A 13930-nucleotide genomic window follows, 5' to 3' on the forward strand; every position below is an offset into this window, starting at 1 on the left:
GGTCTGCGATATTGATTCAGGGCTTATATAGTCTGGGCATCCTTTGGCTATTTCAGAAGATGTGATAGGCTGATAAGCTCCTACAAAAACACAGCCTTCAATGTGTTAGCACCAGCTGCCCACATATTGAGGAGGATTATTGATATGGCTAACAGTACTTGGCACGGTGTTACCAGACACTACACTTAATGAATCACTATTGATTTCTCCACAGATGCCTGCGTTGTAAAGCACAATCTTCTTTCTTCTGGGGCGATAAATTGCTAAATCATTTTTCCAGACTCCTGATCTGCTATAGAGACCCAGGTACCCCCCCCCATTATAAGGTCATTTCATTTGACCCCAGGATCGGGAGTGGGAGTGGATTACCCAAAATGATGAGCTGGGGTTTGCTTCTGACCCCCACCCCGGCGCTGGTGCCTGCCGCCACCTCCACGCGGTACTGCACTCCAGCCTGAAGACCCCCGACGACAACTGAACGGATGGTGGCGTCCACAGACTTGTTGATGTGAAGGCGTGTATCGTTGGCCAAACACCAGATCTGACACAGACAGACGCAGTCGACAGAATTCAGCGTAATGTTTTGTTACACATGACTGAGGAAAGTGAGTCTGGGTGGGGAGGGGTGAGCTGCACCTACCTTGTACTCCTGGATGATGCCGTTCTGTTGGTCGGAGGGAGGGGGGTCCCATGACACGCTGATGGATGTGCTGTTATGGCTCCCCACTGTCAACACCGCCACTTGCTGTGGAGGGGCACTGGGAGCTAAAGGGGTCAGAGTGGGGATCAGTGTGAGTTACAGCAGCTAGCAAACATATTCACAACCCTTTTATCTAACTACAATATATTTTATTGGCATTTTATAAATATCTGCAACACCTCCAGAGTTACAACCAGAGTCCTGGACGCATCTTATTTAGAGGTAAATAGAGCACATATGGGTCAATGAGGAGCCTTTTAGATTTTAACTTGTAAAAAACCAAGAAGAGTCATTTTCATCTTCTGTCATGAAGATTCAGTGAAATTATTCCATGACAAGAAAGGAACTAGTATTAAAAACCTGCACTTGTTATTATATTTATATTTGAAAGACATTAGTTGGTTCTTTGTTATTTTTAGTCAAAGGGATAAAGAGGTCCAAAGAGCAACTTCCATGTAAAAACCAGTTTTAATAAAAAAACACAAGGAAATAACTTATTGATATTATAAAAGGAAGCAAGGTCTTGGATATTACTTATCATGTTAAAGCAGAAATTGTCTCACTCTCTGCCGCAATTCATATTCATACAGTAAGTCCCACAACAAGGTACTTTCAAATATAGTCTGGCAGATGGGCTCTAAAACAATTCATCTCACAGAGTAGAAGATTCCAATATCTTAATGGCATCCTGAGTGACACAGGCCAAGTGTTTGAGGTCCAAAATGTGCTTTTCTTAATTGCAAAAATGACAGCCATTCCAAGAAGATCAGCAAGTTTAGATATGAACACATACACCCCATGCCAAGAAAAAGATGAGATGGTTCATCGCCACAAATATGGAGCCCTATAGGGAAAAAATTCTCTCTTGTTAATAAGTTTGGCTTATTTCTTTCTTCTTTTTCTTTTTTTTAAAGCACCAAATTAGCCCGGTAACCTATTTGAAGAGCTCAAAGATTTAGAGGGAAAACAGGTGGGAGAGAGGCAAGCACGGGGTTTGCGCAACTAAACAAATCATCTCCTCTTGCTCAAAAAAGGGTAGTTCCAGGCACATAAGAGTAGTTTCTCATAATTTCCATTAAAGTAGCGTTATGTTCTGTCTGAGAGGATAAGAGAACTACTCTGACCCCGATTAAGAGGCAGTAAAATAATAACTCTCTCTGCACCTTACAGAGATAGCGCGCAAGGCTGGCACTTTTAAAGCTGCGTGGAGAGGCCAGAGCAGGTGATGCATTATCTTGGCCAGGCTGCAGATGTGAGTCCATATCACAGATGGACTTGCATCTGAAAACGAGCAGGTAGGAAGCACAAACAAGTATCTTTCAGAGGAAACATTAAGTCCTGTAGGGCTTGTATTAGGCATGAGAGCTCAGCATCTGGCTCTGCTCGTAATGCAATACCGACTTGATTTAGTTAGCTTGTACTTAAAGAGAAGGTTCTGACAGACATAGCATCCCTGCAGAGTATTTGGCGGCATGGCAATAAATTCGCCCTCATCACACAATATCATCTAATACTTTTACCGAAATATTTCAAACTACTTTGTTGAATTTATACATTTAGTTGTTCTTGTTGGAGAGACTTACTAGGACAACTACGCAAATGGACACACATATACTCAGTCTTGTACAATATAACTGTCTACACTCATCACATAAACAAGGTATTCCTTTAATGTATTGTTGTTTATAATATAGCCTTTAAAAAAGTAGGTGATGCCCTTACAATTTTATTTCTGTATTTACATTTTTAAAGTTTTGCCCATGCCTGATTATTGCTTGCTCTGTAGAAGCAAGAAATCACTTCAATAGATCTTATTTGGCAGCAGAATGCAAGTTCAAGCTTCTTAAAAAGCCAGACGCCATGCTGCATTCAATAAGAAACAAAGTCGCTGACATCTACAGTCTGAAAAGCCATTTCTGAGACTTTGAGACTACAGCAAATCACATTCAGTCACATTATTTGTAAGTGAAATAAAAATGCGAGGAGATGCTAGCCAACCAAGAATTACTTCAAAATGTAGCATCCGCAGGAAATTGCAAGGTCAAAAAGAACATAAAGATCTGTTGCACGTTTGCAAAAAAAAAAAGTGGAAAGAACAAAACATCTTGAGAATTGCCAAGACTTTGAGAAAAAAAAACATTGGAACAAGTTTAGAGGTAGTTTGATGACCTTCGGTTAATTTGCTCCTTCAAACCTGGACATTTTGAAACGTGGAGATGAAAGTTGTTGCTGGCAAGGGTTTGATCGCAAGTTTGTATATTAAGGAAACAATTACTTTCTATAACAGGTTAGTCAGTAATTTTCAGATCATAAGATTTACTTAAGCATTTAACTGTGACAGAAAAGAAAAAAAAAACAAAGCAAGAAAACTAACCCTTACCACTCCCACAATAATCCAAATTCATTCAAATGATACTTTTCCACAGCACTGTAGTTAAATAACTGAATACAAAATGATAGGTGTGCTGCCATGTTTTTGGCATTGGTACACATAATGTTCAAAATATTACAAATCTATTTTATCATTATTCTTTAAGCAAAAAATTAATATTCCTACAAAAAAAAAGTAATCAAACTATTTGCTCAGACGTGCAATCTGTTCCACTCTGTAGTTCAAAGAAAATGAGATCATGCCATATAAGGGATTTAACATAGGACTACTTGTATTTCTAATTATCGATGAAAATGCACCATTAGGCAAATCCTTTCCCTCTTTGCTTTCAGATTTCATTTCAGATAACCTGCCTCAAGAAGATGGAGGTTTTCCAGTCACGTAAAAGCGCTCTGCATTAGAAGGCAGGAAGCATTAAGTATAGTCCTGAAACCCTTAGAGGTATGAGGAGACTCCTTCAAGATGAATAATGGCTACAATACCAGTAATGACTCAAGATAACATTACTAGAAATGATCACAACAGCGCAAAATGTCAAAGTGCATCTTTCTTGTCTGCATGTATCAGGCTGATAACCAGCATAGCTGTTGGCTTATTTGAAAGAAGTCATGCGTTTAAGAGAACATTTTTTATTTATTCATCTGTGCAGTTAAACTAAAACCTCTGAAGCTGCTTAATGTTCTGATGTACAGGGTATGGGGCAGTTAGCATAATTGGTTTTGGGGAAAAAAATTGCAACCTAATTGTTAGTTTGCAGGTACAAGCAATGCGTACCTTACAAAAGGGGCTGGTAAATGTGTTTCTATAAGATTTATTCCATAACGGATGCCCATGTCTTTCCTCTTGCAAAATAAAGAACAACCCAAATTTTAAACATTTATTTGTCATTCTCTTCTTCAAAGTTACAGGTGACTCTTTCCCTAGTGCATTATTATTTCTTTTAATTTGTCAATGACAGTGTTGGAGAGCCTGAGGCTCATATAGATGACAGTGATGGTGGAAAAAAGCCTGACCAACAATTCACTTAAGTGCTTTAAAGATCAATGAACCTAGCAAACATTTTCCCTTTTATCATTTCATTAGGTATCACAGCCCAGGAGTACGGATTTTTTTTATTTATTACCCTGAGACATAATCAAGTTTTGCAGAAGGAGAGCCAAGCTGCCAATGTGTCTTTGAAGCATAACAAGTGTCTTTTACTGATATTTCTGCAGAACTCTGCTATACACATCTTGGGCTCTGGATAATGGGTGGATCAAGCCTTTGCTTCCAGTACCACACCACCTCACTCCCAGTATCTCAAGTAAATACAGCATGTGTCCCAGTGGGAGAATAACCTCCAGTGATCCTGTGTGGCCATTTTAATTGGGCCCCAGTGAGGTGAGGCTTTCTTTCTGCATCAGTTGTTGGTATAGTTTTAGCTCGCCTTTCTTCTGGGAAGGCCTTGTGATTTTTTCACGGTCAAACACAGACGCACCGGACAAATATCAATGATCTCGTCCCCAGCTTTGTCAAAGTGCAAACTGCTTCTGCTGCAGTCCAAGTGACATACCTGATCGCAGAGAACTGAAGTTTCCTTTGAGTCACTCGGAGGTAAAAGGGGTAATGTGAATGAGTCACGATAATTCATTCTTGTCCTTGGGGAGAATCGTTTGTAAGAGAGGAGCTGGCTATAGCTGTGTTCTAAGCATGCTGTAGATCCAATTATATTAGTTCAAGAGCATGTCAGCAGATCCAGTGACTGCTCAAAGGATACTCAGAAAAAAGATTGGACTTTGGATTCATTTTTATTATGAACACCTAAATCTGCTTTATGTATTGTTCTTCTACATGAAATTTCATTATTCAGTGTTTCCCAACCTATATGAACCATAAGGAATAAACTGTTTGTTTACAAATATTTCAGATATTCAAAGTGATGCAAAAGTAAACATAGCCCATTTTATCATCTAACAGCCACAAATGATTTTTTTGTGATAAACCAGCAAAATTAGTGCAGAACTGTTAAGTGGAAGAAAATGATGCTTGGCTTTCAATTTGGTTTAAATCTAAATACTTATTTGACAAGCGCATTTAGACCTGACTTTGACTGATGAGCCATTCTAACACATCATCATGTTTTGATCTAAACCATTATTATTGCTCCGTTTATATGTTTAGAGGTATTGTGATGCTGGAATGTGAACCTTCTTCTAATGCCTAATAATGGCATGTTTTTACCTTTTATTTAGCCTGGTAAAAAAAAAAAAAAACATCACCTTGTTCTACGCTGTTTGCTTCGTACAAAGGAGTCCGACCTCGTTCGGCTATTGAGAAACGATTGCTTCCTGGAGGCGTGGACTCTGTAGAAGTTTTAAATGTTACTCAATCACTTACCGGAAAATACCTGTGCTGTAAAAAAACCATCCTACATTAAAAATAAGAGAAGTGTCGAGCCGAATGAGGCGGCTATTGATGTTAATTCAATATTTGAAAGAGTGGCTAACATGGACTGAACAGTATTGCTTAATATGTAGTTTGGCATATTCTTCAAGACAACAAATTCATAAGGGTGTATCAATAAGACAAAATTGATAACTATATTGTTAACTGAGAACAAGAACTCTGTTGTAACCAAAATGTTTGTTCATGTTTATAGATGGACTTAATTTATATAAAACATTTTTTGTTATACTGACCATGTAAAGTGGCTTACACAAGAGCCACATTCACCCAATCGTACTCACACAAAGTTTATACATGTACACAGGTCGTATGGCAACTTGGAGTTAGGTGCTTTGCACAGGGAGCCACTGTCTTTTTCAGCAGAGTTAAGGAGGGCTGTGCTTTGTCCTGAAATTCTTCTTCCTTGTTTTAAATTAACTCCTGAGTGTCAACCAAGCTGCCTTTTCCTGCCTCATTACTAAAGTTTCTACCTCCACACGCGCTGTCTTCCACACAATTACTGTGTCCTGTGGCAAGCTGTAATGGGACCTTCTGGCTTTCTATCACCAGTGGCTTTCTCTTCCAATCTCCATCAGAGCCATATTTGTGGAATACCATATGAATGATTGTTCTGTCAAATGATTCTTCCATCAGGCCTTTCAATATATTTACCTCCCCTAGCTTTAGCAATGAGCCTCTTATCTACTTTGCGGGTAAATTCTCTCCCTAATCTGTGCATCTGTTTTAGTAAACAGTGATGTGCTCAAATCTTGAGATTTTGCCTCATAAACTAATCCCGCTGTTAACATCTCCAAGAACCTTATTGCTTACCTGTAAAGTGTGTTACTTAGCCTTCAAGAGCCTGGCTGATACATAAAACTCTGTAACAACACTGACATAAATTTTTTACACAGTACTAGATAGGTCATTATGAAGATAATTAATTTTCCTGAATCTTAATTCAGAATATCAGACAGAAGGGGGTGAATACATTTGCAGGCTGAACTATTTATAAATGTTATTGGTAAAATAATTTAAAAAAAGAAAGAAAAAGTGCCATGTATGATTCCAAAATGTGAATAACTTCAAAGTGTATAACAATTTTTCCAAAGATGTGTCAATAGAACAACTCACACACACACGCACGCACGCACGCACGCACGCACGCACGCACGCACGCACGCACGCACACAGAATAACTTCACATATTTTTTTAGACTTTTCTGCCACCATGTTATATTCAGTTTGTGCAACAAACACCTTAGACAAGAGAGACAAGTAGTTGATCAATTGACTTACACAACAGCAGAGCTACAAGGAAACAGACAAGTGTTATCACCCTTAAGGCTGATTGGTAAACATGTTAGCAACGGGGGTTCATATAATGCATGTCTGGACAGGAATATGGCAGCAGGGGTCCAGAGCTAAACAGAGCTTTCCCAGTTAACTGAGCTTCAGTCACAAGAGATAGTTTCTGCCCTCCCCCTCTGCCCACCATTCCACACAGGCCTTAAGTTGTCACAGAGCCCCACTGTGCTGTCTCGGAGACCTGTTTTCACACACAGGGGATATAACACCGCACCAGTAAGTGTGGGTGGGTGGGTGTACTTGAAATGCCATTATCCATTACTATCAAACCACGAAGCCTTTACCAGTGGCAACTGAACACAAAAGTAGATCGAAACGCAACGTGAGACCAGTTGCTTGTGGATTAACAGCTCCATGCCAAATTATTTTCGCTATCATTAAGCTGAAAAGACAACGATTTCGCCAGAGAGGCAAATACATCTTCGCCGCTTACCTTCTTCCATGGTGCGCGCCGTCATGGATTCGCTGTCCGCCCCCTGGAACTCATTGAAGTACGGTCGCACCTTGATCTCATAGACGATGCCTTTGTTCAGACCAGGCAGTGTGACGTCCCTCTCCGAGGCAATCCTCACGTCCTGGATCTGCCAGGGCCCAGGAGAGGGCAGCCCAGAGGTTTGTCGGTACAGAACCCGATAGCCTTGAATAAACTGGGATGGGTTTTCCACCTTTAGGCAGGGATAGAAGGGAATCGACAGTCATCCGAATGCTTAGTTACTTAGAAACAGAGACTAAGGTCTTTATTTACAAATTATACTAATTAGATAACCTTTTAAAGTCATTAGGTATCAGAATAAAGGCTGTAAATGCATGGCACACCTTTAACAAATGTGTTTGTATGAAAACTTCCCTCCTCTTCAGACATTATGCACTATATTGTATTGATTTACGACATTAAATGTCAATTAAATTATTGAAATGTGCGGCTATAATTGACAAACTGTGGACAACCCGCATAATCTTCTTCCTCAGAAAAACATTAACTTTTTCCAGCATATCCCCAGAATGACCCTGTGGATAAGAAATGGTTGAGTTGAGATTGGACCTGTGATCTAATAAGTATGAAATGAGGAAAACCAGCAGGAAACTGGGCCAGTGACACTATTTTCATCTTGTGTAGCGGAATGCCAAATTAATGTTATTAGATATACAATATTAGAAATTGGAAAAACAGTAAATTTATGCATGCAATCCTTCTCTCGGGACTTTTATTGCATTCAGCAAAAGTTTGTTTTTTTTGTTCTTTTTATTAGTTTTTTTTTTCTTTCTTAAAAATTAGGCCAAATCAATCCTGGCTCTATCCGGCTTTGACAATTAAACCTGTGGCAGTAATTAATATGCTAGTTCTTATCAAAAATGGACAAAGATCAAGCGCTTGTGTAACCATTCTGTTTCAAAAAATCTGGTTTATCACACACGGATGGCATTTTTGGAAAGCATTAGGTAACAGTCTGGTTCCAACCTATCTGATGTGTACTACTCTGGAAGGTGCCATAGAGACCCTGCCAGCAGAGTAAAATATTATTCCCTGGATAAAGTGTTGCCTGCAGACTGCACTCAAAGGTGGGGCATGCAATTCCTAATGGTGATGTATTTAGCCTGAACACAAACATTAGTCTTTATTTTAGCTTCACCTCAAACCAATTTAAACAGCAGGTGTTCACACTGAATGTGTACCAGTGATGACATTCTCGCCCCACATATGCCAACTTGCTCAAAACACACAGGCGCGCAAAAGCAGAAAGCTTAAGCTGGTTTTCGTCGCATTGACAAAGAGGGATAAAATGCTCAGCTTTAAGCTTTTTCCCCTAATTTTACATATTCTCACCGTCCACGTGACCTGCACTGAAGTGGAGCTGAGGACCACAGGATTATGCATGTTGACCACAACATCTCCCAGCTCCTTCTGCACACGACGATGGTCTACGCCCTGCACTGTGGGACTAATGTCTGAGGGAGAGGGGACAAAAAAGAGAGAGATGCAGCCACGTAGGTCAAAGATAATTAACACAAATGATTTATTGCAGTTCAGTCTTATCTTCTCACCTTGCGTCCGGACGGGCTCAGACATTGGGCTTGGATCCCCGAGTCCTTGAGCATTCACAGCTCGTATGATGAACAGGTACACGGTGTTTGGTCGTAGGTCCTTGACGGTAAACTCGGTGGTCTTCACGTGGTCGGCCACTGTTTGCCAGCTGTTACTCACTGACTGACTGTAATAAAGAATGAATCAAATTAAACACGCAATAGACTACTGCCTATGTGCCTTGTGTTTCTGTTGCTGAGGAAGATAGGCAGCATTTCTCTGCATCTAATAATGCGGCATGCATAATATAATCTCCCGGTAAGCCAGAAGAGCATAGATTTTTTCGGACGTATGCGCCACTGCTATGGAGTTCCATGTAAGTGCTGCTCAAATGTTGCTACAAAGTTCCAAAAATAACACGACTTTCAGACAGATACGGATTCGCTAATCTCTTCATGTCAAATCCGAATATAGACATAATGGGAATGTCCAACACTAACATAATGCTCAGGAAGGAGATGACTCCTGTGTCCCAGAGATGGGCTTTGGTCAGAAATCTGTAGATCTCCCCCAAACACATGAGTATTTCCTCACTTTTACATTGCAGACTTGTTTTGCTTGAACCTGCCCTGGCTTGCTTGAATTCCCCACAGAGACCCCTTACATCTGCTGTTGCCATGAAAGTTTGGGTCACTAAGTGTTGCTCGTGGGCATAGGTCACAGACATACCCGAAAGCCTCAATGACATAGGAGGACACTGGGGAACCCGCCTCTGGCCCCGGTTCCCATGACAATGAGATACTGCTCTTGGTAACGTCAGTGACCTCTGGCTTGGAGGGCGGCCCGGGGAGGGCGGTTGTGTTGTGCGACATGAAATCCATGAGGTCAGTGGAGTCTGAGGAAGGAAGAGAGGCTGAATTAATAACTCTCAAACTCAAAGGGAAGGCTATGTTTTATACGCCTCGAACTTTTTCACAATTTGCTGGATTACAACAATGAACTTCGTTACATTCGATTGGGATTTTGTCATAGACCAACAGAAAGATCTGCTGAAGGAAAATGATTTATGGTTTTATTTTTTTGCTTTGTTTTAGAAATAGCTGAAAAATGTGGTGTGCAACTTTACTGTTCATGTCTAAAGAATTTGAACCGTAAAATTGTTATTAACATAGACTCTCCATTCACTATGACAGAAGTTGAAATATTTCACAAAGAAACAGATAGCAAAACTTTAGTCTGTAGATGAGCAAAGCTGGTGTGAAACACCCCCCTCCAAACACTTACAGCTGGATTTGCATCTTGCAGCAAATTGCTCTGCAAAGTACTTACAAAAGTATTTGAATGCATACACTTTTCAGATTTCCTTTTTCAAAAAAAAAAAAAAAAAGAAAAATCTAAAAACCATGTATTTTCTTTTCACATTTCAATTATGCATCACATGGTGTTTGGCCTGCCACATGAAATGTCTTTTAAAAACAGAGGTTTATGGGTGTAAAGTGTCAAAACGTGACAAAAGTTCCAGGAGTATAAATACGCTTCCAAGGTACTGCGGCAGTGTGTTAATCTGTCGGACGGGGTATTCCACGGACCTTTGACATCCAAGTAGGCACTCCAAGATGTTTCTCCACTGGAGCTGGTGGCAACACAGGTGTAGAGTCCGGAGTCAGACAGCTGTGAAAGCCACATTATGATTATTATTAATGATATTATTATTATTCAGCTCATATTTAATGTCCTACATGACAGTCTAATTCCGGCGTTGCAACACAGCATTAAAAAAACAAACAGTTGGAAGACAGCGCCGCCGATTAAATCCACCCCATAAATATTTTCCACAGATCCATGTCACACATGATACTGCTTTCAAGTTTGTTCTCTGTCCCCGTATTCAGCTGAGTGCAACAGCCTTTGTAACTGTGATCCCTGATGGCTTTTACAAGCTCCTGCGTCAGTCTGGGCTTTTGAAGGAGGTTTGCAGCCAGCACAACAGTAAAAACGCATTAACCTCCCCTGGCCTGCATTTGGCACGGGGAAATCTGTAGAGTGGATAAGTGGAAACTTTACCATTGGCCAATGAAAAAAGAAAAAAAAGAGAGATGCCATTAAAAGCTCACATTAATTTTCTTAATTGATTTTCTCCAATAGTGGTCACATGCCATTCCCATAACCATCAACATTCCCATATCCAGTGCTGACACAGGAAATGAGAAATATGACGACGATTTTTTTTTTTTTTTAAATACCGACAACGTTTAGGGAGACTTACGTCACTCCTCTACCTCCTTCTCCCAAAAGGAGGAAGAAGTGACATAAGAGTGGTGCTTTAATATGACACTGTGTGCAGCAGATTCTCCATTATATCATCACCTTCAGGCTCGACTCACCAGTTCCTGCACCCTAGTCCTTGAGTCGAACTGCTGCCTCAGAGATTTAAACCAAAAAGCAGCGTTTAACGACTTATAAAAATCAATACTTGCTATTCATCTTTTAAAAGCAAGCTGACTGCACTTGTCCTCTTGAATTACGCTCGGCTGAGATCACCTGACAAACAAACAAATCTCCCTTTATTCTTCAAAGTGCAGCATCGGATTCGACACGCAAATATAGAAACAATAATAATCCAGATTTTTTTGTCCTTCTGGTGGCTTTTGATTTTGAATTAAGATAATACTCAAGCTTGTGACAAAGCAAAGCATTTCATATTTTGTTGGGACACATCAGCATTTTTGCCTCGTCAGTTTCATGGAGCTTTTAGACGTTGTCGTCAACAGCAGTGGCTTTCTCCCACCATGTGCTCCATCCAATCACAAGCACTTTTGAAAGTCCCTATTTTCCAGATGGTTTCGACGGAGGACTTCTGAGATTGTTCCGTCTAACAGCCCATCTGCTGCATCAGGTTAGAGGACCTGACAGAACCACTTCTGGGTGAAACTTGTTTTCCTGCAATTATGTTTAACACTTCAGGTTTGACAAACTGAAAGGGATGCTTGTGAAAGCATCGTGCTCCCCAGCCAAATGCTTTCTATAAAACAGTTTAACCCAGAGTCAGGGGGACTACATGATAAGTTATCGCTTATAATTTCTGCTTTATGCTAGGGATTTTTTGGCATCTTTGGATTTGTCAAAATTAGGGGTGAAATCAAATATCGAGACACACGATCTTGTAATTTAATAAAAAAAACAACAACATCATTTTAGGTAAAGTCTGACTCTGCACTGGTTAGTTGCTGTTAGAATATGACCAGCATCTGGTAATATAAACAAGCTAGAAGGTCAATGTGGTTTTAAATCTGAAAAACTGAAATATGTGGAATGATCAAACCTGAACCGGATAATTCTACCCTGAACATATATTCCCTAAAATAAAATTTCAGATTTATCAAACCTTTCAATGTATTTTGGTTGCAGTAACTACTTTCTTGATATGTGTGAAGATGAATCGGCATACAATGATCTGCATATTGACTAGACTAACTAGATTTTAATATTACTTTAAGCCGCTTGAATAGCAAATTGATGCATAGTTGAAAAAGTGTGATTTTATCCTGTTGAGGTTCTTTACAAAGCTGCAAAAGTATGACATTGCAAAGAAGCAAAGCACAAGCACTGTTTTAAGGGCTGTGGAAAAACAATAAACAGTGTCAAAGAAAACATAAGCTACAATTATTTTTCGGGAAAATCCACTCAACCCACCCTTGTGTTCTGGATCTGAAGGCTGCCGTGCTCGAGTAAGGAAAACCGTGGGTCTTGTCCAAGCAGATTCGCCCCATTCTTCCTCCAGGTGACTGTCGGCTCTGGATCTCCTGAGGCCTGGCACCGGAGGATGGACACGCCTCCCAGAGCTTGCGTTTGGTTGGACGGGCCCTGTCGGATGATGGGTGGTGGGCGGCCCTTGGAGGCTGATGGTAAAAGGCGATGTCAAACGGTGTTATTCAAATTTTTTCTTACCACTGTTGTTTGGTTTTCATGGAGCAAAACAGCAGCTCACTCTTCTAACTACTTGTTACGGTTCTGGAAAAGGTAGCTGACCTTCTCGCAAGGTGTTAATTTGCAGCTGCAATAATTACATCAGCGGCTGCACGTCCAACATGTTAGCATCTAGTCTGATGGATTTGTTGTGAGGGGAAGTGACTGTTTTGCACAGCCTTTCTGCATCGGGGTGGTGTACTCATGGCACTGCATCACACACCTTTGAGCTTTAATTACTAGGTGAGGATTAACGATGCTTCACCCGTGGTGCTAATTACCATGGCTTCTTTGTAACACCTCTCACACATTCATGCCTGTCCTCCCTCATCCTACTGCGTGACTCATGGCTGCACTCCGCCCTCCCCCTCCATTCGCTAGCAAACACAGATAAAACTAAACTCTGAATTAGCATGCCAAGCCGAACAACGAGGCACTTCTTTTAAAGCTTTTCTTTTTTGTTTTTTTTTAGGGCTTGTTATATCATGCAGGATACAGCCTCCGGACTTTGAAACAGTAATTTCTGGAGTGCCGAATCTCTCTCCTAGCCTCGTAACTACCCCTTGCTTCCAATTTCCTCACCACTGTTATCAAGTGAGTCTCCATTCACAGAAGAGTGTACAGCATGCTCCCGAAGTCTTTTCCTTTATCACAAGTCCCACAGCACAATGAGCCAGACAGCATTTCTAGCAGAATATCAGGTACAGGGAAGTGCAGCATAATGTTCTAGAAGGGAAGTCGGGTGCGACTGTTACAGGAGATTAATAGTTTGGTTTTATGTAGAGAGTTGCTTAAAAATGACACTGTGCTGAGAATTCGCTGATGTGTTAAAGATTTCAGTCGTTTCTGGATAAGAGTGAGACCGCAGGTTTCAACTGGAAAGAGGTGGACAGGTCTACTGTAATGTGGACACTGTTTCAGACTTCGAGAATAAACATCTGGAAAAAAAAGACAACAACTAGCATCTTGAATTTCCGGTCCATCTATTCAACATACGACAAAGGTTATGAGATATGGATCGGGAACAAAAGAATTGATGATGGACAGCTGGATGGAT

At 40.6% G+C, this 13930-nt stretch overlaps 1 protein-coding gene across 2 annotated transcripts in view; it reads right to left on the reverse strand.

The window, feature by feature from the left end:
• The window catches only part of LOC103475879 (roundabout homolog 2-like), a 91438-nt gene that overhangs the window by 18029 nt on the left and 59479 nt on the right, over window positions 1-13930 (reverse strand). For both annotated transcript variants that reach the window (XM_081615622.1, XM_008427819.3), the window contains exons 9-16: window positions 12601-12806; window positions 10497-10578; window positions 9637-9802; window positions 8928-9094; window positions 8710-8831; window positions 7318-7549; window positions 641-765; window positions 370-541 (exon numbers count right to left, since the gene is read on the reverse strand). In XM_081615622.1, the coding sequence (XP_081471748.1) occupies window positions 370-541; window positions 641-765; window positions 7318-7549; window positions 8710-8831; window positions 8928-9094; window positions 9637-9802; window positions 10497-10578; window positions 12601-12806 (1272 nt within the window). The remainder of the gene's footprint in view (window positions 1-369; window positions 542-640; window positions 766-7317; window positions 7550-8709; window positions 8832-8927; window positions 9095-9636; window positions 9803-10496; window positions 10579-12600; window positions 12807-13930) is intronic.

Source organism: Poecilia reticulata, chromosome 14 (assembly GCF_904066995.2).
Source record: "Poecilia reticulata chromosome 14, P_reticulata-male-v2, whole genome shotgun sequence".
Lineage (NCBI taxonomy): Eukaryota > Metazoa > Chordata > Actinopteri > Cyprinodontiformes > Poeciliidae > Poecilia > Poecilia reticulata.